At 40.6% G+C, this 24660-nt stretch overlaps 1 protein-coding gene across 1 annotated transcript; it reads left to right on the top strand.

The window, feature by feature from the left end:
• Positions 1 to 5291: 5291 nt before the first annotated feature.
• On the top strand, positions 5292 to 21589 carry RFC3 (replication factor C subunit 3). The gene is made up of 9 exons (XM_089508200.1): positions 5292 to 5438; positions 7071 to 7208; positions 11216 to 11283; positions 11519 to 11616; positions 12953 to 13134; positions 14294 to 14430; positions 14518 to 14616; positions 20802 to 20871; positions 21281 to 21589. Exons 1-9 carry the CDS (start codon positions 5352 to 5354, stop codon positions 21470 to 21472), a joined length of 1071 nt encoding a protein of 356 aa, XP_089364326.1. The 5' UTR covers positions 5292 to 5351; the 3' UTR covers positions 21473 to 21589.
• The last annotated feature ends 3071 nt before the right edge of the window (positions 21590 to 24660 follow it).

Raw genomic sequence — 24660 nt, 5'->3', positions numbered from 1 at the left:
GTACCCAGGCTTTATGTGATCAAGGGCCGATTTGCTTGTCTTTTTGACTGTCCATGATATCCTCAGAACCTTTTTCCAGCACCACATTTCAAATTAGTTTATTTTATTTCTGTCAGCTTTCTTCAATGTCCAGCTCTCACATCCATTCACGGTAATAGGAAATTCAGTGGTTTGGATGATTCAGACTTCAGTAAGTTGTACATCTTTACACTTTAGGGACTCATCCAGTTCTTTCATGGCTGCCCTTCCAAGTCTTCCAAGCCGTTTGGGGCGGCCTTTCTCCACCGGATCGGGGCCTCAGCTGCCACAGCGGCAGCCTCTGAGGCCCCGATCCGCCACTTTCCAGGCTGCGGGGAAGCAGCAAAAGGCTGCTTCCCCGCAGCCTGGAAAGGGGTGTCCTTGGGGCTTTATGCCCCAAGGACACCAGATGGCGGCAAGGACCAAGAGAAAGGGGCAGCTCAGCCCCTTTCTGATTTGCGTTGCTTGCGCAGCCATGTAGAGGCTGCGACGCAAATCCTGGAAGGAGCTCCGAAACTAAGCTCCTTCCCACGCGCGCCAAAAGAGTGCCCAGGCGCTCTCACGTGGCGCAAGTACATCACTTCCGCACCGCCTCGTTTGGAGGCGGCGCAGTGGTGACATAGCAATGGCGGCACCCTTGTTTATAGGGCGTTGCCATTTTTACGGACCCAGTCCGTACTAGGGTCAGGGGCGTCAGGAAGTGACGCCCCTTCCTAACCCTAGTACATCCTGGGGGCATACTATAGGCACGTCTTCTTATTATTTCTTGATTGTAGTCTCGCTTCTGATCAATGTTTAATCCAAGGTACAGAAAATGCTTGACAATATACTAGATATCACTGGGCCTGTTACTAATGACAGTAATTAAGGGAGAATATTTCTTTTTCTTGGGTGTGCTTTCCTCAAGGCAACAATTAAACCAATAATGTGTAGCTGGGAAAGCAACAGTGCTGGAACTCTGAATAAATGATGGAATATGACTGATTTGTCTTGCCTTTCCCCCCTCAGATCCATATTAGCTGGTGCTCAGAATGACTGAACTTTGGGGAAGCTGGGCAAGTTGTCATCTAGTAGGACTATACTGGTAGACTCTCTAAGTCAGTTTTCCAGTCATTCAGTAACCACTTTGAAACCCTTGACTGCTTCATCTCTTGATATCGCATGGACCCACCCTCTGCTCTCTTATTTTGTTCCTGAAATGTCAGAGAATGGGATGTTCCTGACCTGGCAACTCAAAGCTGCCAGAAGGGCACTGGCACTCAACCTTAAACAAGAGAAGTGAAGTAGCAGTAGTAGCTATCACTACTATCTTTGTTTCCCCAGGATGCTTCTGAATCCTTGTAGAGATGGGCTCAGAGAGATTCTGGGGAAATGGATATTGTGTCTTTAAAATGATCCTAAAACAATTAATTATAGAACAATACACATTAAAATACATTATCAACCGTCAAATCAGGTTACTGAAAAGCTTCCCTGAACAAAGATGTTGTCAGATGTGGAATATATGTTTATTTGGGAAGAGGATTACCCCAACATTTGGAATAATGCTGACAGTCCCCCTGACTAGTTCTTTGGGTAACAACCTCTTAAGTCATAGTGAGTTGCTCTTCTTTGTGGTCTCTGTTTCCATGATTGCCTTCTCCTCCTCTTCCCAGTTGAACATATATTCCACATCTGACAACATCTTGATCTTGAACATCCAGCCTGCTCTCCAGCCATTGCTGTAGTTTTTCCTCCAGCTTTGTCACTGATTCATTTTGCTCCTTTCTCCAGTTTGACCCCTTGGCCAAATACATAAAGTCATGGTTACAGTTTATTCTTCCAGCTATTCCAGCTGGAAGGATAAACTTCTATCTTCATGCACTGTATAAAGCTCCTTATCATATCTACTTAACCCCAGCCTTGGTCTTTCACCTTCATTTGAGAAGCAAAACAAGAGTGTGGGTGCTTCGGAGCTGTTAAAGAGCAGGGGTTGTTTTCAGTAGGCAAAATTTTTAAGGCTAATATATTTAAAACTGGGTCTGTCTCATGAAATCAGTGTTGCTTCTTTTTACTGTCTCATTTCATTGGGGTGACATCAGCCTGCCAACATTCTAACCATCTGTCAGTTTATAAGGGCCCATTTTCTCTTATAATTAGCAGTCTGCCCTCTGGTATGCACAGAGAAATTCACTTGCAGCCATACACCAATGGTGATGGGAGAGAAGACAATCATTCTAAACCAGAATGACAGCTGACAGAGACCAACCATCAAGGAAAGCCAGTTTTACTCCAGAAATATTTGCTCAGCCAAATCTCCAAACAGAAAAAAAAATACAGATATATTAATGTAGGATCCAGTTGTGGACATGTAGCAAGGACATGGTTGACTCCCTTGAGACAGTCCTGCTGTTCTTATTATGTTTACATTTGTCTTCTTCTTCTTTTCTTTCTTTTTAATGAGCAGTGTGACAATAACCCTGTAAAGAAAACGAAAGACAGGAAGTTGACTACTGGCCAAGCTTCATATCTGGGCAGGATTCAGATGGATTTTCAGTACACCAATGCTACATTTTAGCCTTTTAATTGCATTGCCTCTGGCTTTATTATATTCAGCTACATAGTTGCATATTACATTTACGTCATTACATTTATCCATTCACCTAAAAACTGCCTTTATTGGATCCTGTTTCCTTGTGAATTGTCATTATAGTGAGTTTGCCATATCAGCAGGCTAGCCATCCATGGCCTGGAGCTCCTGCAGATCACTCTGCCTTACATTAGCCAATCATGACATGGTTACCATATCACCTAACCTTCACTTCTCCAGGCTAAACATACCCAGCTCCCTAAGTCTCTGCTCATAAGGCAGGATTTCCAGACCCTTCACCATTTACGTTGCCCTCCTCTGGATATGCACCAGCTTGTCAACATCTTTTTTTGAACTGCAGTGCCCAGAACGAGACACAGTATTCCAGGTAAGGCCTGACCAAAGCAGAATAGAGTGGCACTATTATTTCCCTTGGTCTAGATACTATACTTCTACTGATGCAGCCTAGAATTGCATTGGCTTTTTAAGCTGCTGCATCAAACTGTTGGCTCATGTTCAACTTCTAATCTATCAGGACACCTAGATCCCTTTCACATGTACTATTGTCAAGCATAAGTGTGGCTGTCCTCCCAGCATTCCTCCCCATTGGCTCTCTGGCAGTAATAATAGTTCAATAACTTCTAGGGGAACTGACCAAGTACCCCCTGTATTAAAATTGTTGTGTGCCTTCAAGTTGTTTCTGACTTATGGTGACCCCAAGAAGACAGACTTATCATGGGGCTTTCTTGGCAAATTTCTTCAGAGGAGGTTTTGCCATTGCCTTCCTCTGATACTGAGAGAGTGTGACCTCTCAAGGTCACCCCATGGGTTTCATTCCTGAGTGGGAATTTGTTGTTACTTTTAATTTTATTGAGCTTATATTATTAAAACCAAGTTGTGGATTTCTTAATTTTTTTAAAAATAAATTAATATACTGACTAATACATCGTTTTTTCCTGACTCATATACTGCCCCTGGATATGATTTTTTCTTTAATCACTCTTCTTGTATGTCCATTCTCTACTGGCATATGTTTTCCTTTTCCTTTTATCTTGTTTTGTTCTTGGTCCCCCCCCCCCCCTTATCACAGATTACTTTCCTTCATTTTTCTTCTCTTTGCTTCTTCAGAAGAGTTCTCTTTTAGAACATGTGTGTTGTTTTCCCCTCTGTTTAAATCTATAATCACCTATCCTCTGGTTCTCCGAATGGAGTAGAGAGAATGCAAACAGTCCTATAGAAAATCCTTAATAACAACAATGATAATAGAAATAATTTTTTAAACATACAATAGAAAAAACCGGGAAGAGTGGGAAGAGTCCCAAGGTAAATCTAACTGAACATTTAATTTTACTTATAATTTCCCACTTCCTTTCTTTTTTCCCTCCTCCTTTACCTTCTCATATTTCTACTTCCCGAGGCTGAGTGGGAATTTGAACCTTGGTTTTCCAAAGGCTTATTCCAACACTAAAACTACATCACTACAATGGCTCTCAACATTTTTGTTGATCCACAAACCACTGCTTCCCATTGTTGTTGTTGGAGCCCTGCTGGTGCAGCAGTTACATGCCAGTACTGCAGTCACAAAGTTGTGAGTTTGATCCCAGGGACTCCAAGGTTTACTCAGCCTTCCATCATTTAGTAAGTAGGTAAAATAAGCACCCATCTTGTTTGGGGGCAGTTGGCTTACATATTGTAAACCGCTTAGAGAGTGCCGAGTTCACTGATAAGCGATATAGAAATGTAAATGCTATTGTTGTTGTTGTGTGCCTTCAAGTCGTTCCAATTTATGGCAACACTGAGGTGAAGCTATCATGGGGTGTTCTTGGCAACTTTCTTCAGAGCGAGTTTGCCATTGCTATCCTCTGAAGCTGAGAGAGTGTGACTGCCCAGTGGGTTTCCATGGCCGAGCTGAGACTCAAACCCTGGCCTCCAGTTAGAATCCCACACTGTCTCTCAACATTTTTATTGACCCACAAACCACTGCTTCCCATTGTTGTTGTGTGCCTTTTAGTTCTAATTTATGGCAACCCCTGAGGTGAACTTCTCTTTTCTGGGCAACTTTGTTCAGAGGGGGTTTGCCATTGCCATCCTCTGAGGCATTTTGTTGACCCACAAACCACTACCTCCTGTTGCTGTTGTTATTGTATGCCTTTAAGTCAGTTCCAGTTTATGGCAATCAGGAGATGAACCTATCATGGGTTTTTCTGGGCAACTTTCTTCAGTTTTGCCATTGCCATCCTCTGAGGCTGAGAGAGTGTCACTCGCCCAGTGTGGGTTTCATGTGCAGTCAGAACCCCAACGCTCAAACCACTACACCACATTGTCTCTCAACAATACATTATTGAAACATAATGCACTGTTTATGGTGCATGGCTGCAAGTTCATACATTACTCAAACATAATGCATTGCGTATGGTGTGTATATCACTGAAACATAAAGTGGCTTCACTAACCCTCAAATCGCCTCCCCCACCTTTCCAAAGCTTTTGTTAAGTTTTGTCTTTTGTCCCAAAGCGGCCACCGTAGCAGAGAAAGGAGGAGGCGAATACTAGCGCGAAATGGCGGCCAGCGCCGCCGCCAACTTTAGAGCTAGGAAGCCGGTCACGCATGCGCAGTTTGGGTTGCGTGGCCCGCGCGCGCTTGGATTGCGTGCTCGCTCCCGTGCGCGCGCGCTTTTTTCAATCCTCCTCTGTCTTCTTCCTTTCGGTTTGTGTCTTCTTCTTCTTCTTCTTCTTCCTGGAGAGAGGGGCGAAGAGTGGCAGCCATGAGCCTCTGGGTGGACAAGTACCGCCCTTCCTCCCTTAGCAAGCTGGACTTCCACCGGGAACAGGCGGCGCAGCTCCGGAACCTGGTGAGAGGCATCCTTAGCTGCATCCGCACTGGGGAAATAACCCGGTTTGAACCCATTTGTTTCAGCATTTCTGTGACACAAACATTACAGCTCCACAGCATCTATAAGTGCTCTTTCTAAAGATGGCTGTTGTTGTTTTTCATTGTGAACTGTCAACCAGTCCTTCAGCAAAAACGCTTCTAGTTTAGAGGGGAAAAGCATTTTAAGGCAGCCTCAAGTTGCAATATTCCTTGTAGGCATTAATCCCTAATGGCTGCCCTTTACTTGCCCCAGACCTTGCTCTCTCTCGCTGCTCAGGCTGAGGGCTTTCTTGCTTGGTCTGCGCCAAGGAAATGATTAGGACTTGGCTAGATGCCATTCTGCTGAAATGTTTGCCAGGCCCCAAATGAAATAGGACCACTCCTTACTTTCTTAATAATACATGCAACTACTCTCTTGCAGCAAAGTTAACCCCAGTGATCTCATATCTTGCTTTAAGAGGTTCTGGCAGAGATGTCAAGCCTTGGCGTCTCTGATCCAAAACTCATTCCGCCTGGAAAGCAGGATCTAGTCACCCAAAACTAACTTGAATTAGGGGCAGGTTCCTGGGTGTGTGGGATGCACCTGATGTGGAAGGAAGGGTCAATGGATCACCAGATATTAATTGTAAGCAACTGGGGAGACTGGTGCTCCCATTTGAGGGAAATAAATGAGGGACCACAATAGTGCTGCCTGTTAAGACCATTATAGCTTGATAATGGCAACTGTTACTCAGATGTAAGTTTCACTAGCAGTATATTCAAGTGGCTTGTACTGAATCAGATGCTATTGCATTCACCTAACTCAGCCCTTCTCTAGGGTTGCAGACAGAAGTCTTTCCTGGCCCTGCCTTGTTGGTGATAAGAGGCAAAGAGCTATAGCTCTACCAAAAATATGTGAGATCAGTATATTGATGTTAATGCTGATTCAATTACTGTCTGCGTGCCCTTCAAATTTCTTTTCATGTTCCCTTATGATGCTTCTGGACTTGGATTTGTATAGTATCTAACATGAGATGGAAATTACTTTCTGTTTTGGGCTGCATTTACAACTGTTTAATCCACAGAGACCCAGTCCTGATATGCTGGGTGTCTCTACAGTCTCATAAGTAGAAGTGTTACATCTTCCAGAACATTCTTTCTTTGTATATTTTTGTCTTCCTTTAAACATCAGTGGCTTTCAAAAGGAATCTGGAACAGTTGTGAAGGACTCTAAAGCCGATGTGGGGAGCTGTATACCTGGATATCTTCCCGCATTAGCTTTACAGTCCTTCACAACTGTTGCAGGATGAGAGCCAGTGTGCTGTAGTTGCTTGAGCTCTGGATTAGGACCCTGGAGACCATGGCTTGAATCCCTGCTTGACCATCCCCTGGGTGACCCTGGACAAGTCATAATCTTTCAGCCTCAGAGGATGGCAGTGCCCCCCCCCCCCCAGAAACATGTTAAAAAGAAAACATGTGATAGGGTTGCCATAAGTTGCAAAGGACTTGAAGGCACACAACAACAACAAGAACAAGACCAGGATATGTATTGTGATCAAAGTTTTGGCATTGCTACAAGCGCAGTAAGGAATTAAATTCCTATAATTTTATTTTGTTGTATTCTGTTTGGCAGGTTCAGTGTGGTGACTTTCCACATCTTTTAGTATATGGACCATCGGGAGCTGGAAAAAAGACAAGAATAATGTGTCTGCTGAGAGAGCTGTATGGATCTGGAGTAGAGAAGCTGAGGATTGAACATCAGATCATAACAGTAAGTGTCTGTTTCATTTTCATTTGTTTGGTCCTGTATTGATGTTTGGGGCCTGAGCATGTAGCAATAGCAATAGCAGCTACATTTCTATACCGCTTCATACTGAACTAAGCAGTCTCTAAGCGGTTTACAACATGTAAGCTAATTGCCCCCAATAAGCTGGGTACTCATTTTAGTGACCTCAGAAGGATGCCAGGCTGAGTAGATCCTGGAGACCCTGGCTGGTATCGAACTCACAGCCGAGTACCAGAATTTAACCGCTGTGCCACCAGGGCTCCCTAGCATGTAGGCAAGCTACTTGTAAGAATTCATCTGGGAAGAGGAGTCAATTGGCTGAACCCAGGGGATAGTCAACCCCTCTTTAAACTTTAAGGAGTTCAAGTCTTTAAGAGTGGAATTGATGGTATTTGGTTTCCAGCCCTCTCATAATCCCGAACACTCTCCTATGGCCATGTTCCATCTTGTCAAGGACTTTTCTTAAAATGTGATTCCTATAATGACATAGTACTCCAGACATGATCCAGCCAGTTTGGGACAGAGAGGAAGTAGTAGGTATTGTGATCTGGACATTATGCTTAAACAATATGTAGAAACAGCATAAAGCCAGATGTTATTGGATTTGTTCTACAATGAATCTACTATTTTTATTTTCTACACATCTGGATATTTTAATTTAATAATTTACAAAGAAGACTGGTCATGCTTAACTACATTGAATCTACTAATCAATTCAGCCACTTGTCTAGTATAAAAGTTACCTTGAGGCCTGGGAACCAGATTCAGGGAGTGATCTTAAGGGTAAAAGGGCAAGGTGAGTGATAGGAACCCAAGGGTTGGAGCTGTGAGGCCAGTTTGGATAGGAGATCCATCACAGATTACTTTACCCAATTACTTCTTTCTCTTATCATGTGTTAGTGCATGGTTGGTCTATGGACACTGTGCTGTATGAGTTCTCTTTGGCAGATCATTGCCAAGGATATGCTAGTGCTCTTATTTCCCTGCAGTTGTGTGATACTGAACATAATTTAGGCTAGCACTTAGATTTGCTGCTTCCTCAGAGTGATTCCTTTTGTTTATGTCAAGAAAGCAGTTCAGCTTTATTGTGGTCTTCGCTCACTAATTGTTGTTGCTTGCTCACATACCAGTAATAACAAGTTAAGAAGTATTTCTGAAGTAATGTTTTCAATAATCAGGATGAGCTTTTTGCATAGCAAGCAGCTTGGGGAGTAAAACATCAATTGGAAATTCTGTTATTAAAAATTCACCTTCTGTATCAGCTGAAAAGATTTTTTGGAAAGGCTTGCATTTTAATCAGCAAACTAAAATAAAGGCACATCAGTGGGCTCAGGAATTGGCAGAGTTCTTGGAGGAAACTGTTCCTGCTTTTCAAAGCATCGTGCAAAGTGAATACAAGTGATTTTATTCCAATTTCCTATTGGACATTTTTCAATCTAATTTAACCTTTTCAGTTTTAGTAATAAGCTCTATGAGAACATATGGAGGGTGTACTTTGTTATGTAAACAGAGTTACGTAGAGTTTGATGGAAATACAGAGGAGACCTACCAGTAATTTACAGTTGAATTTCTCTTCTTTCAAAATCTTGGATGCTGTTCCTGTTGGCTATTTCAATAGTACTGTACTATCCAGGGACCTCTTGCCATTTAGCTATAGGCAAGCATTGCTATAAAACATTAAACTGAGTGATGTGAGCTGGATGAAGTTGAATTACTGTAGCAGGAGGTTAATTCTTTCTCTGTCTGTTGTGAATGTTTCAGGATAGTATATTGGTGTGGAGTACTCTGATTATTAATTTCTGTAGTTGGCAATGACATACAAAATAAAGAAGCTGCAAGTATAGTAGTAGTACAGTACTATCATCATCCCATGTTTCCCTCCAATTTAAAAGGACTCACAATTTAAAAGAGCAATACAATTAAAATTGTCGCTTGCTATTTGATGTTCTTTTGGTGCCTGTTTTATCGAACCATTTCCTGTATTGCTATGTATTTTTATGTATTAGCCTATTAGCCCTACTACCTTTCCCTTCTCCTTTTATGTCATGTCTTTTTAGATTGTAAGCCTGAGATTGTATGTACAGCGCTGTGTACATTTACAGTGCTTTATAAATAAAGGTTAATAATAATAATAATAATAAATATACAGAAAATGAACATTAAAATGGAATTAAACTAGTCACAGTACTAAAACAATTCAAACTTCAAGTTAAAAGAATAAAACAGAATACAGTGTGCCCTTGCTATTCATGGGGGATCTGTTCCGGACTCCCCCCCACACAGATAGCAGAAAACGTGGGACCTTATGTCTGGTTCTTATCAATGGGTGTGCGCTCCCGCTCGCACCATCGCGTGCACTCATGTCCATTGAAAAAGCCAAAGCTTGCTGCCAGCGAAAGCTCAAATCGCGGATGGCAAACTGCGGTTGGCATGGGCACACTGTATTAAAAAGATGAAAAGCTATTAAAAGCAATTTAGTTAAAACGATATAGCATCCCTACCTTGTTCTTTAAAAACTTTATGTTTTAAAAACTTGTTAGGATAAAAAGTTTTTTGTTTTTTTTTTACTGTTAATGGAAGGACAACAAGGAGGGGGCTATTCTAGCCACCCCGGGGAACAGAATCCCAAAGTTTAGGGGCAGCCACTGAGAAGGCTTTCTCTTTCATACCCATCCCTCAATAGTGGGACCGAGAGAAAGGCCTCTCCTGATGATCTCAGAGCCTGGGCAATTGAGATTAGTACTGTTGCTAGCAACTATCATCTTTTAGTGGCCCATATGTGGACATCAGGCTGAGCAGGCCCACAAATCACCTGGTCAGAGTTTTTGCCTACTTGGGTGAGCAGTACTGTATTTCTAGGTTAATTGGCCCAAATATTCTAAAGGCACCAGATCCTGTGTGATTTTGGAAAGCAGAGTCAGTACTTTGATGGGAGACCACCTAGAAATACTTGGTGCTGTAGACTACATTTCAGGTGGCAAAACCACCTCTGAGTATTCCTTGCCTAAGAAAACACTATGGAATTCATGGGAACGTGAAGACACATACACATACATTAATTGGAAGAACACTGGAAATTTATGTGATTCTTATGACTCTGACTGTCAGTCTGTCTAATTCAAGTTATTTTTACATATACTGATAGCAACTTTTGAGGTTGTCACACATTAGCTTTTATAGCCCTATCTGAAGATGCCAGGGATTGAACCAGGAAGCACTACATGCAAATCATGTGCCCTCTCAGTGAATTATTGCCCTTTTCCCAAGTATGCACATGTACATGTAAATTAGCACATGCAAATTTAATGCACAGCTATGTCTTTTTTGTGATACATAAGTGCAACTAAAATACTTCCTATGATCTCTTTCCTTCCAAGTGATTTAGAGTGCTGTTATATTTGGCATCTTTGAACCTATGATATTATCTTGTTCCTGCATTCAATTCCTCCTTCTGTCTATTCATGCTATGCTTCTCTGTTTAACCATTTCTTTCTTGCAGTCTACCCTTGGTGCCATTAAGGGGCAAAACAGCCCCCCCCCCCCCTTTGGAGCAGCATCTCAACTCCCTTTCCTTGCTGGATTGGGCCGTAGCAACTGCATGTTGTGGCCCCAATCTGACGCTTTGCAAGCACTAAAAAGAATGGCACAATGCCACGCCTTTTAGCACTGGCAAAAAGGTGCCCTTACCTTGACGGCTTTTTGGCACTCCTTTGGTGCAGCATGCCTAAATGCTGTGCCAACGGAGTGCCATAATGCCTCCGTCATGCCATTAGGTGAGCAGTGTGATGGTGCGCATGTCAAAATGCCACACCCTCATGCCGGCACTTCAAGCTCATCTGTTTAGCCCCTAAGTCTTTAAATTATTTCAGTTCATTGGATGCTGGGGTGGTATAAGTGTGTGCTTTTTGAAATATCTGCTCTGCACATAGAAATATTCAGTTATGTTAGTTACGGTTCTTCAGCTCTAATCTAATTAATTTTTTTCATTTCAGGCACCATCTAAAAAGAAAATTGAAATTAGTACTATTGCAAGCAACTATCATCTTGAAGTTAACCCAAGGTATGTTGGCAGTCAGGTCTGAATGTCTAATAATTAGCTGTAGAAATTATGCACTTCTATTGATGTCTGTCAGTTTCTTAAGAAACCAGACAATAACTTCAAGGAATCTTCACTATATAATAAGGAAGTAGATGTTTTAGCATTAATGTAGTTTGATGGAAATCCTTTTGCAGTTATATGCAAACTGTATGTGGGGAAACCTATACTATTCTTTTTTATTTGAACTTTTTTTCAGTGATGCAGGAAACAGTGACCGTGTTGTTATTCAGGAATTACTGAAGACAGTAGCACAATCACAGCAACTTGAGACAAGCACACAGCGAGACTTTAAAGGTCTGTAAAAGATATATGATTGGAGAAAAATGCATTTTAATACTTTGCTTAAGTTTAAACATGTAATCAGTTTTTTGGTTTGTGATAACATATTTTGACTCATTCTCTCTTCTCATATTTGGAGATGTAAACTTTCAAGAAATGTTGGAGCAGGGGCTGTTTTCCTGATTTTTTTTCCCCAAGCGAAAAAAATTGGGAAATTAAGTTACATGTAGTTACATTTTATTTTTTATTTTTGGTATTGGTATCCCTGTAGGAATATTCTGTAGCTGGTTTTTTTTTTAATTTTCACTATGAGCTTCATGATAGCCAGAAGACTGAAGGTTTGTTTGAATTTAAGCGATATGAATCCCCACACATTTTGTATATGTATTTTCAAAAAGTTAGAGGTGGTTTTCATTTTATATAGAAAAAAACCCTGCTTTCTTTGAATTATCAGATGGTGAAGAAACTCCACTGTTGCTACCAGTCAATGCCTAATGTAGCATCTGGGCTGCTAGATTGGTGTTTGGATCAGCATTCTCTTTGTGATATAGAAAGGTGATAGTGATGGGAGTCTGAGACAAAAGAAAACATTGCACAAAGATTTTGTCAGAATGCTGCAGGAGCAGCATTGTGGGCACACTTCCCCATTATAGTCTAGTGTGACATACCAGACATTTTCATAGTTTCAAATTTATTTTTCACCAATATCTAGAGGTTTTGTTTATCATCCATTTTGTTAGTAATCAATTCACATTACTATTGATTTACAGTATGTCATCACTACTATGACATCTTAAAATAAGAGATTTGCAGCAGTGCAAATCAGCTATGCAGTAATCTTTTACAGCTGCCTCTGTCTCATCTAATCCACCAGTTTCCCCCAATTGACAAAGCTGAATTGTCCAAGGTGTTTTTGATTATTGCTGTCAGTGGGGCTGGCAAAACAGTGAAATAGTTTTGAAAAGCAAAAGGAGTTACCTGCTCAGGCTTCCTTTTCTTCCTATAACATTATGGAAGCCAAAGATATAACCTTGTTAGTCTGCAGAATCTGTATGTAGAGAGATCTTGTAGCACCTTTGAGACTAACTGAAAGAAAGATGTTGGCAGCACAAGCTTCAGTCTACTTCCTCAGATGCTCACCAAAAGCATCTCAAGAAGTAGACTGAAGTCTAGGAAAGCTCACTTCTGGGCGCACCTTTTTTGCTGTGCAGCAGCGTCACACAATTTGGTTGCTGCGGCGCTGCTGCGGAGCAAAGAGAGGCGCCTCCCTGGTGCCTCTTTTTGGCGCTCTGTATCACGCCTTAGTCTCTGAAAATGTGCTTAAGGGTGACCTTTTATTCCTTTGTTCCAGTGGTGCTGTTGACAGAGGTAGACAAACTGACAAAAGATGCCCAGCATGCATTGCGACGGACAATGGAGAAATATATGGCTACATGCAGATTAATTCTTTGTTGCAATTCTACTTCAAAAGTCATTGCACCTATCAGAAGCAGATGCCTTGCAGTGAGAGTGCCTGCTCCCAGCATTGGAGATGTAGGTTAAAGTTTGTCCAAGTGTACTGTTTCAAGACTTTGTGTCATCATCTAATGCTGTTCTGGAATGATTATCTTTTTATTTGTATCCTTTTCTTTCTTGAAACTATACCACAGACTAAAACAGAGTACCCCCTTTTTCAATTCAATTTATACTGTGCTTTCTCTCAGCAAGGGACTCAAAATGGATTACAAGAATTTGAAACAAAGTGCAGCTAATCATAACAGAAAAAAACTAGTGAACAACTGAATTAAAAGCAGTTTAACAGCATTTTAAAAATAACCAATTAGAAAAAAGTACAGCATCTTGCTATTCAAAACCCTGCAACTAGTTAGCAGCCAAAGCCTATCTAAATGAAAAGGTATTTGCCTATTGGCCAAAAGGAGAGCACAGGATGCCAACCTAGGTTTCCATAGAAAGGTGTTCCACTGCTTTGGAGTAGCCACTGGGAAAGCCTGTGCCTGTGCTATCAGCAAACATTATTGTGATGTGGGTGGGACCAAGAGAAGGCCTTTACCTGAGGTGGTCAGAACTTGTGCAGGCTTATGTGGGGAGATAACATCAACCAGATAGTCCCAATCTAATGCACATGGGGCTTTATAGTTCATTACCAACACTTTGAATTGTGCCTGGAAAGGTACAGATGGTCACTAAAACTGTTTCAACAAGCGGATTATATGTTCCCAACACTAACCAACACTAATCCACAGTTGGTCATAGCATTTTGGACCTGTTGAAGTTTCTAAACAGCTTTCCAAATGCAATTTCCTTTTGCTTTAGAAAGCACATGATAGGAACAATTACTGTTGGGGGCTTTCTCTGAGGCAAGTGGCAGAAAGGATCCCTGGCTGGAAGATTGCATGCAAGTTGTGATATTACTGCAGTTACGGTTGCCTAGGGCTACTAGTGAAGGCATGGTGGGCTCATGCCAGCCAGAATTGGGGGGGCGGGGGGGGGAGATATAACAATATTTGATTGGAGATGAATGTGGCTACAGGCTGCCTGCAAACATGACTTGAAACTTGGTCCCTTTGTGCCTTCAAATTTACATCCCTTCCCCCATAGTTATGCCTACAAGAATTCAAACTTAGTGTAGAGCTGCTAATTTGTTCAAAAACAGCTTATCATGGCCAACTGAATTATCCTATTAATGTTCTAGATCTGCAACATACTGTCTAGTGTTTGTAAGAAGGAGGGTCTAGTTCTTCCTCACGAACTGGCTCAGAGGATTGCAGAAAAGTCTGGCAGGAATCTCCGAAAGGCTCTTCTGATGTGTGAGGCTTGCAGAGTACAACAGTAAGTTAAGATGGCTGAATGGATACAGGATGTTGTTTTTGTTAGGCAGTTGTGGTGAGCTGCTCTTTCTTGCTTATCATATTGCAGGCTTCCTTTTACTCCTGATCAAGACATTTCTGAGACAGACTGGGAGGTTTATCTGAGAGAAACAGCAAATGCCATTGTTAGTGAGCAGACACCACAGAGGTAAGCAAGTGTGATGGGTTTCAGTGGATGTTCATTGTATTGTGAAATGTATGACATTCTTTGACATTAAAAATGAGAATTTTAATACTGTATGTACATCAGCAAAATGTCTACATCAGTTGGGGGGGGGCTGTATGGTATTCTGTATATTGTTAAACTGCAACTTTCATTAGCCCTAGTTAGTGGTGAGAGCTCATAGGCATTGTAGTCTAACATCATGTGGAGGGCCACAACCTGCACACCCATTGTCTAAAGTAGGATGGGAAAGTGTGGCCCAAGGGCCACATGTGGTCCCTGGGCCCCACTTTTATGGTCCTAGAAGCCTGCCACCAGTGCCTCAAAGCCCCACGAGCTGTAATTGGTTGTCAATGTGTGCCTCAAACTATGTAGAAAGGCCCCCAAATGCTTGAAAACCCATGAAAATATCTCCACCACACCACCTCAAGCACTCCAGAACATTGCTTTCTGTTGCCATTTTGAGAGGGATTCCATAGGGAAATGGAGGTATTTGGGATTCTGGAGGTTTGTGTAACCCTTGGCAGAATCTGAGCAGGAGAATTGACCTTTGCCCTGTATAGATGCCCACCCCTGGAAGAGATAAACTGTTTCCAAGAAGTGGATGTAAGGCCGGAAGATGATTGAACTAGGTTTCAGATAATGACTCCACCTTCAAGTGACAATAACACGTGATATATTGTGATGTACATGAATAGAATGAGCCCTGTGAAGTGTTGGATTTCGTTCTTTTCCTTATATGACTGGAAGGAGGAATAAGCTAAGCATTTTTATTTAGTAGATTCCTAGTTTGTCTTATAAACTTGCAAACAACTTGCAAACTATAGTTTTTTGTGGGTTTTTCGTGGCCGTGTTCTATAAGAGTTTATTCCTGACGTTTCGCCAGCATCTGTGGCTGGCATCTTCAGAGAATGCTAACCTGGAAGAGAGTGGGTATATATATACTGACCCTGGGTGAGGAGGAGTGATTCCCATGTTAATCTGTGTATTGTTTTATTGTTGATGGCCTCCTCAGGGTAAGAGGATATGCAAAAGAGGATTAGTGTCTGCTAATTGGTGGTCATTGTTTGCTGGGAAAGCCTCTGACCCTGAGTGGTTTCTCATTTGTATTTGCTGAGTCCTGGTTTTGGTGTCCTTCAGGACTGGTAGCCAACTTTATTTACTTTGAGGGTTTCTTCTTTCCTGTTGAAGTTGTCCAAGTGTTTGTGGATTTCAATGGCTTCCCTGTGCATTCTGACCTGATAGTTGTTGGCATGGTCCACAATTTCAATGTTTTCAAACAGCATTTTGTGCCCAGGATGGTTTGTAACGTGTTCTGCTACTGCTGATTTTTCTGACTGACCCAGTCTGCAGTGCCTCTCATGTTCTTTGATTCTTGTTTGTACACTGCGTTTGGTGGTCCCTATGTAGACTTGTCCGCAGCTGCATGGTATGCGGTAAACTCCTGCGGCTGTGAGAGAGTCTCTCTTGTCCTTTGTTGAGCGTAGCATTTGCTGGATTTTCTTGGTCGGTTTATAAACCATTTGGAGGTTGTGCTTCTTCACCACTTTGCCTATTCTGTCTGTGATTCCTTTGATGTATGATAGAAATACCTTCCCTTTGGGTGGTTGCTTGTCTTTACTTCTCTGGGTTTTTCAGGGTCTGGCAGCCCTTCTGATGTCTGAGCTGGAATAACCATTTGCCTGTAGAGCCTGTTCTAGGTGATTTATGGTTTAATGTACAGTTTGCTAAATAAATACTGGAAAAATACAGGAAAATTGCATCTTACTTTTAGACACAATTTTAGTAGAAATGGAAGAAATACCTGTGCATTCAGCCTCATCCATTTGGGTACAATACATCTATAGTTGTTGCTTTTAATTTTTTCAAAAAATCTCCCCTCCACAAATTGGGATGTTTGGAGAGCTGAACTTTTCAGAGAGAAATGTTCCATTTATTAGATATTTATTGGATGTTAAGGCAATATAGCTATTTATGCACTTTTGTAGTAAATGTTAGAAGGTAAGAGCAGGTGGGAGACTGGGCTGTTGGGAGTGAGTGGTGATTGGTGGAATGTCTGAAGGGATTTTGAAAATGCTGGTGTACTGATCAGATTACTGCATGATCAGTAATCTTCCAGGATTAGGAGTTAGTTATGGCTAAAGCAGTTAGGAGTTTGAGTGGCAAGTTAGGAGAATTAGAATCAGTGTTAGCTAGGAGATGAATCTGAGAGAGAGAAAGGTGTGATTAAGAGATATTAAATAATTGGTAATGTTATGTTCAAATTCTGTTCAATAAAACATTATTTTTGTATTGTATTCTTTTGTGTTATACACTCCATATTGGAAAGTTGAGTTCAGGCGTGGTGTTGGTAGTAGCAATTAATAAAGAATGGTGGTGTCCAGTGGGGATAGAAGAGAAATAAAATACACACAGGAACCACAAGGGTAACTAGGCAATCCCCACAGTTGGCAGTCAGAGCAGTGGAACAAGAGGAGGTCCTTACACTGGTGGCAGAAGTGGGAATAAGAGAAAAGCCTCGTATTTGGTGGCAGCGGAGGGATATGTGGAAGCCCTCACAGTTGGTGGTAGCAGAGGGATAGGCAGAAATCTTATACAGTAGGCCTGGCTGTAAGGGCCACAAAACATCCTTGGGGCTCCATGTCCTGCATCCTTCTCTTCAGTTGTGATTTGCCACTGCATGTGTACTCATCAAAAGAGATTAGACTCATTATCTTAAAAAGAAACCGATCCTTTTGATACCCTATCAGTGTATATTTATTTTGAAGCCAGAATTTTAAAAGTTTTATAGAGAAATACATAATTTCTTCACTGGAATCTTGGTCGGTTTATAAGCCTGGAAGCCAAAAATAAATGTGTTGTATCCAGGTTCAATCTCTGACATCTTTGGTTTTAAGAAAAGGAAGCAAGTAGAAAATGATAGGGAACTTGGGAGCAAAATGTACTCACTTCAGTCATGCATATATCAGAATACGGAAAGTGCAGCCCTTGAAGTCTCTCCCCAATCATCATCTCTCAATTTTTCAATGTGATTTTCAGGTGATTTTTAATCCCAAGACATGCCAAAATACCCCCAAGTAGGTCATAGTAACCTCCCACACTGATCAGTATTTTCACATCATTTCTGATTTGGATTGTATTTTGGCCAGAATGCTGACTGGCAATGTCATGGCATCATTTTGGTTGAGATAGATCTGACAAAACTGATAATTTGGATAGGTTCAGCCCACAGGGAGAGTTGAGTTGCAAAACCTGTCCTCATAGTCCTAATCCCACTATATACAAAGAGAGAAAAAGAGATGAAAAAAGGAGAGAAATGGAAGGAGGGAGAAAAAGGTGAATTGTGAAATCACAGTGACCTGGGAAATGAATCTGGAAGTTCTTGTTGCTAGATTGATGAAAATGTAAAGCCAATGGGTGGTGGCTGAAGGTCTCTTATTCATAATCTTACCATAACTTGAAGCTGACCTGACAGTAGTTAATAACAATCACAAGACGGAGTGATGGTCTGCCAACTCCATTGTTTTTAGAGACATATTAATGGAGGATAAGACTCAATGGCTGCTAGCCAAGATGCTTGCTGTATGTAACCTCGAGTATCAAAATATTACTGCTGTCAGTTTAAGGAACTTGAGTAGGATGGTGTTGTCACACTTATGTCCTGGTTATGGGTTTCCCACAAGCTTACGTGAGAAGAAAATGGTTGGCTTAGATAGGACTTTGGCCTTACTCGGCATGGCTTGCCTTATATTCAAATGAGAATGCTCTCATTCTCTTTGGATTTTATCACACAGGAGGAATTTCTCTTAATTTTGAATGAAAAGAAAGTGGGGCCAGAATGCATAGTTCAGCAAATATACGTGAATGCGAATTGCATTCGAACTGGCTTCCCATTGCCCGAAAATAACTTGCCATTGCCCAAAATTGCATGTGATCACCTCTCACGCAATAACGTGAAACTCCATGATTGTGTTCGGACTGACTTCCCATTGCCCAAAATTGTGTGTGGTAGTCTGTCATGCAATAACGTTAAACCCCATGATTGTGTTCGGATTGCCATTGGATTATACTTCCAATTTCCCTTGTCTGTTAAACTCCTTTGATATCCTGAAATTATGCGGTCAGTCACAGGAGACATTTCTGTGCTGGATAGGGAAGTGGTTTGATCTAGTATAATACAGCTTTTTATCTTCCATAGCAAAAAATAGTTTGCAGATAGTAACATCTAATAATCTCCTCCCCGGACTTATGAAAATGCATCTTTAGAAAAATATTATAATTTGCTAGCACATGAAAAATAACACACTAGTTTTTGTTGCATTGGTCTCTTGGGTCAGATTTTACCAAGTCTCTGAATGGATTCAGGTAGCTGCTTGTAAGCTCTCAGTGAAAAAAAAGTCTAGTTGCATATGGGAAAAGCTGTCTTTAGTACATGGTTATATGTTGAAGTGCATCCCCTCTTTCCAATCTTTTATTTTCATTTCTTTGTGACGATAAGCTAAAATTGATTTTAAGAAATAGCTGGAGTAAGTACAATTTTGGTATTTTCTAGGCAGCAAGTTGTGATGGGACAAAGTGGGAAAGACGACTTGCCTGAGATATCAGTAGCCATCTTCTGTATTTCCTCAGTACTGCTGTACTGTACTGACCAAGCTATTACAAAACAAACTTGCTTGCTCAGTGAAATGATACATTTCCTGCTGGAACTGATGAGAGGGCACCTTTTTGTTTGTTTGCATAGTGCTATAAAACTTTCCCTTTCAGCTATGAAGTGCAGTGGTTTTGGTGCTGATTCACTGCTGTTCTAGCCTTGTTATGGCTGCCAAACGTTTGACTGGCTGTAGATAATGTTGCATTGGCAGAAATAAAAGGACAGCCTGTCATGGTGAATTTGGAGCATTTAATCGTTACTGCTGTGAATTGGTGATATTGTTAGTCACATCTTTTGCGGCTGATCTTAATAGAACTCTTTAACAGCCTTCTGTTTTCTTGTATTGTTACCATTATAAAACTCCAGCTACAAAATTTGGCAGCCATATGATTACATTCTGAATATGGTTTCATTGATCCTTTTAAACTTCAAAATAGGTGACTGCCTAGGATTATATGACTAATTATCATGAAAATATTTTAAAGATACATAGGCATCCTTATCCTGTACCTTCTCTTATCTATTTGCTTCTAATAGCACCTTATTTCTAGAGCATATCCTTTGTATTTGGACAGCAGCAATCCCCCCCCCCACACTGTATTGTGAGGTAGCATAGGCTGAAATGGAGGGAGAGAGCCTTGGAAAGCAAGTGTAAGCAGCTACCATAGCTGAATGATATTCCAGATTTTGAAATATTAGCAATCTGTTTTGAGGTGATAGTTATATCTGGGAATAGGAAAAACAGAATAAGATAAAGTGCAGGTAATGATAGATAACAGGAGAACTGGTGGTAATTGCTTCCTGCCTATGTGAATGGAGGAATAGATTAAGGTGGGGTGGGAATCATGTTGCTGGACTGCAGCGCCTGCCTTTCCTCATATTTAGCTCTGTTGGATGGGGATGCTGGAACTTGCAGTCCAATCATATCTGGAGAGCCATATGATTCCCATGTCTGCCTTAGGGGATGCAACCCATAGATGCACCCTGTAGATTACAAATGAATTCAGAAAGAGGATGTTGTATAAGCAACAGAATTTTTTTACAGTGGGACCTTGGTATCCTCTGGGATTTGGTTCCTGGACGCCTCATGGATACCAAAATCTGTGAATGCTGAAGTCCCATTATATACAACGGATTAGTAAAATGGTGTCCCTTATATAAAATGGCAAAATCAGTATTTGCTTTTTGGAATTTATATAGTTTTTTTTAATATTTTCAATCAGCGGATGATTGACTCTGGGATAAAGAATCAAAAACAGAGAGCCGACTGTATCAGTAATATTGCTGCTGCCAATGCTAATGGCAAATTATGTACAAAAATGATAGACAAAGGAAACACATAAGTAATTCCTTTAGAACCTAAAGGTTGGTTGAAAGGTTAGTTTAAAGGTTGAATCTTCTTTTTTTGAGAGCAATAATCATTGCCCAATTAGATTTGTTCTCAGAACTGATGTTTTCTTATTTTGTAATTTAATAGTCAATACAGTGAACAGACATTTTATTGGTTTTATTTCAATAGACTTCTTGAAGTTCGTGGGAGACTTTATGAACTTTTAACACATTGCATCCCTCCAGAGATTATAATAAAGGTAATTGATGTCTTGGTTTTTAATTTGTTTAATAACAGAGATTATGTTTAAATGTTGGTGGGGTGGGAGTGGAGAGTAAAGGAAAAGAGAGTCATTTTTCAGCATTCATGGTACTCTGCATTTTAGTGATTCTAGCATAATTACTTGGGATTATGAGATTGAAATAGTGATGAGGATTCTAGGTATATATGGAATAATTCATATGTGATAAATAACCAAAACCATTTTAAAGAAATCAAAATACTTCTCCCAAATCCAGAATTTTCATTTGAATGCCAGATTCCTAGAGGTTTTATGAATTGTTGAGTTTCTATATTATCTATTCTGGGGTTGCATCTTTCAGAACAGCATAGTTGTCTGATTGAATATTAATATATTTTAATGCTAAATCTTAATATTGTTCTTTTAGGGTCTTCTGACTGAACTTCTGAACAACTGTGATGGGCAGCTGAAAGCAGACGTTGCACAGATGGCAGCTTTCTATGAGCACCGATTGCAGCTGGGCAACAAGGCAATTTATCACCTTGAAGCATTTGTAGCTAAGTTCATGGCACTCTATAAGAAGTTCATGGAAGATGGACTAGAAGCCATGATGTTTTAAAATGTGATTTGGAGAACTCACAGGGTCTGTTACGTTAACAGGTTTGCTGACAGAGCTGTACAAACTGCAGGCCACAGCTATATTACTGTATTTGATAATAAAATAATGTATGTCAGATTTCAGTAATTTAGAAGCTATTACGTTTGATCTTCAAAGTTATTCATCCACTCTTGGAAGCAAGAATGTGTATTGGAAAGTCTTATTTTGGCAACAGGGCAGGACGCCTGTTCCAGGAATCCATAGGTCTTTCAAGGTACAGTCCTTATACCTTGTACCTTATATCCCAGCTTTCTTTCAAGGTGGCTTATAAGATCAAGCTAAAACATTAATTTATAAAAGTTAAAAATAATTAAATAAAAATATTATTTTAAACAGTTAAAATATATTTAAAACATAATTTAAACTAAAAGATTTTTAAAAAGCACACCACTTTACACAGATACACACACACACTTGTCCATAATTAAAATTCAAAGGCCTGCCTGAACAATATGGCTTTTCCAATGTCTTGTGACCCTGTTTACTTGAGTCTGGAAAATTGATTGTAAAGTTTAATTTCCAGAAATGTGCTTTTTGGGATAAGTTTGATGTTAAGGGAAAAACCTGCTCTCAGTAGTCCAAATTTAAACATATTTATTTAGAACTAATTCACTAACCATAATTTCCTTTAAAAATCTGAGTCATAAATGAACTTACTGTACTTGGGGAGTAAGTGCATTGATGCACCTATTCAATAAAGTTTATGTCTGGGTAAATAGAAGGGTGGGGAGCCAGCATGGTATAGTGTTTTGATGTTGGAATATGACTTTGGAGATCAAGGTTTGAAATGCTGCTCGGTCATCATAATTTTGGGTAAGTTGAACTCTCTCAGCAAGAAAACCTCATGACAGGGTTGCTATATGTCAGAAGCAACTTGAAGACACACAGCAACAAATAGAAAGTTATGCCAGTTGTCATCTGGCATTTAGAAATCAGTCCGATCCTTCCAGTTCATGCAATTAACACTTCAAACTGCTGCATTTTGTCTCCTAAAAGCAAAACCTAGAGGCCCTTGAAAGTAAATATATAGTTGTGCAGTGAGCTGCGCAAAGATGAAATAGCTTAACTTTGGTGTTCACAGCTGAAAGGCCTGACATGAACATCTGCTTTGAAAACAGAAGTGACTCCATTTACTGTTTTGTGGACAATTTAAAGTACTTCTTGAAGAAAAGCATTAAGAATACCTTGTAAATTCTACATTCCTGTAGGCCATATTTAACTATTTATTAATCCACACATCATACAGATCTTTTGTAGTATTAATCCAGAAGTCTTTGACTTAAACTTGTTGGTTTTAAAATATGCCTCTTTTCTATTCTGAGAGCCTTCCATATCTTGTCAGGAGAATGAACAGTTTGGAAGCTCAAGTTGCATGAAGAATGTTTGATTACTCTGGGCATGTTTAGGGAGGATAAGGGAAATGATCGCTTTCTCCACATATTTGAGGAGCTATCACAGAGAGGATAGAAGAGACTTGCTCTAGATAACATGACTAGAACAAATGTGTGCAAAGCAAAGACTGGAAATAACATGTTACTTGTAATTTTTTTTTAGTAACAAGGACAAAACAACATTGCGTTACAATTCTAACGTAATAAGGCAGGAACTCCATTTTTTCAGTATAATGATAACATAATTTCTCATAGCTGAAGAGGGAGAGCAGAAGTGTGAAAGATATTCATGGAAAGCTTCCCGGATTACTGGTTGAGCAGCAGAAAAATATCTCCCCCTCCATTTTTCCTGTAAGGAGAAAGAGAGGTTATCCCTCTTTGTTGGGGCACTTTGCTTAGGAAGGGATTCTGAGAAACATAGAATGATAGAATTTGAAGAGACGGCAAGGGCCATCCAATCCAACCCCCTGCCATGCAGGAAATCACAATTAAAGAATCCCTGACAGATGGCCATACAGCCTCTATTTGAAGACATCTAAGGAGGGAGACTCCACTACACTCTGAGGGAGTGTATTCCACTGTTGAACAGGTCTCACTGTAAGGAAGTTCTTCCTAATGTTGAGCTGGAATCTCTTTTCTTGTAGCTTGCATCCATTGGTACATGTTCTAGTCTCTGGAGCAGCAGAAAACAAGCTTGCACCATCCTCAATGTGACACTCCTTCAAATACTTAAAGCTATCATATCACTCCTTAACCATCTCTTCTCCAGGCTAAACATACCCAGCTCTCTAAGTCTTTCCTTATAAGGCATGGTTTCTAGACCCTTCACCATTTTGGTCGCCCTTCTATGGATACGCTCCAATTTGTCAACATCTTTTATGAATTGTGGCCAGAACTAGACACTGTATACCAGGTGAGGATTGACCAAAGCAGAATAGAGGCACTATTTCTTCTCGTGATCTGGATACTATACTTCTGTTGATGCAGCCTAAAATTGCATTGGCCTTTTTAGCTGCCACATCACACTGAAACTTCCTAGAATGTTATTACCCTTGCAAAAAGGCTATATGTATCCCATGCACTTTGTCTTTCAGTTGTACAAAGGGAAAAAAAGCAGAACATGCCATAAACCATCCTGGGCATAAAATACTGTTTGAAAACATTGACATTCTGGACCATGCCAACCACTACCATTCAGGATGCACAGGGAAGCCATTGAAATCCACAAATACCTGGACAATTTCAACAGGAAGGAGGAAACCCTTAAAGTAAACAAGGTATGGCTACCAGTCCTGAAAAATAGCAAGATAAAGACTCAGCAAATGCAAATGAGAAATCTTCCAGCAGACAATGAGCAGTAATAACGCAGACACTAATCCTCTTTTGCAGACCCTCCCACCCTGAGGCCTGCCATTAGCAACAGAACAATACACATGCAAATCACTCCTGGCTTTCCATGTCACACAATATATATACCCAGCTCCTTTCCAGGCAAGCATTCTCTGAATATGCTAGCCACAGATGCTGGCGAAATGTCAGGAAGAAACTCTTCTAGAACATAGCCCGAAAAACCCACAAAAAGCTATGGATGCTGGCCATGAAAGCCTTCGACTTCACATTGAAAAAGTTTTCTCCAGTATTGCAATGGTAGCTCCCATTTTTCCAGTATAGCCACAGAAGTGGCCAGGGAGACTACAGAACATTTTTTTAAAGTGAAATACAGTAAAATTAACAGCCCAAATAGCATATTATTAATGC

Source organism: Sceloporus occidentalis, unplaced genomic scaffold, assembly GCF_023333645.1.
Source record: "Sceloporus occidentalis isolate IW3139 unplaced genomic scaffold, rSceOcc1.0.p SCAF_2, whole genome shotgun sequence".
Lineage (NCBI taxonomy): Eukaryota > Metazoa > Chordata > Lepidosauria > Squamata > Phrynosomatidae > Sceloporus > Sceloporus occidentalis.
The sequence above is the reverse complement of the archived record's forward strand: the minus strand, read 5'-3'. Positions and strand labels throughout refer to the sequence as shown.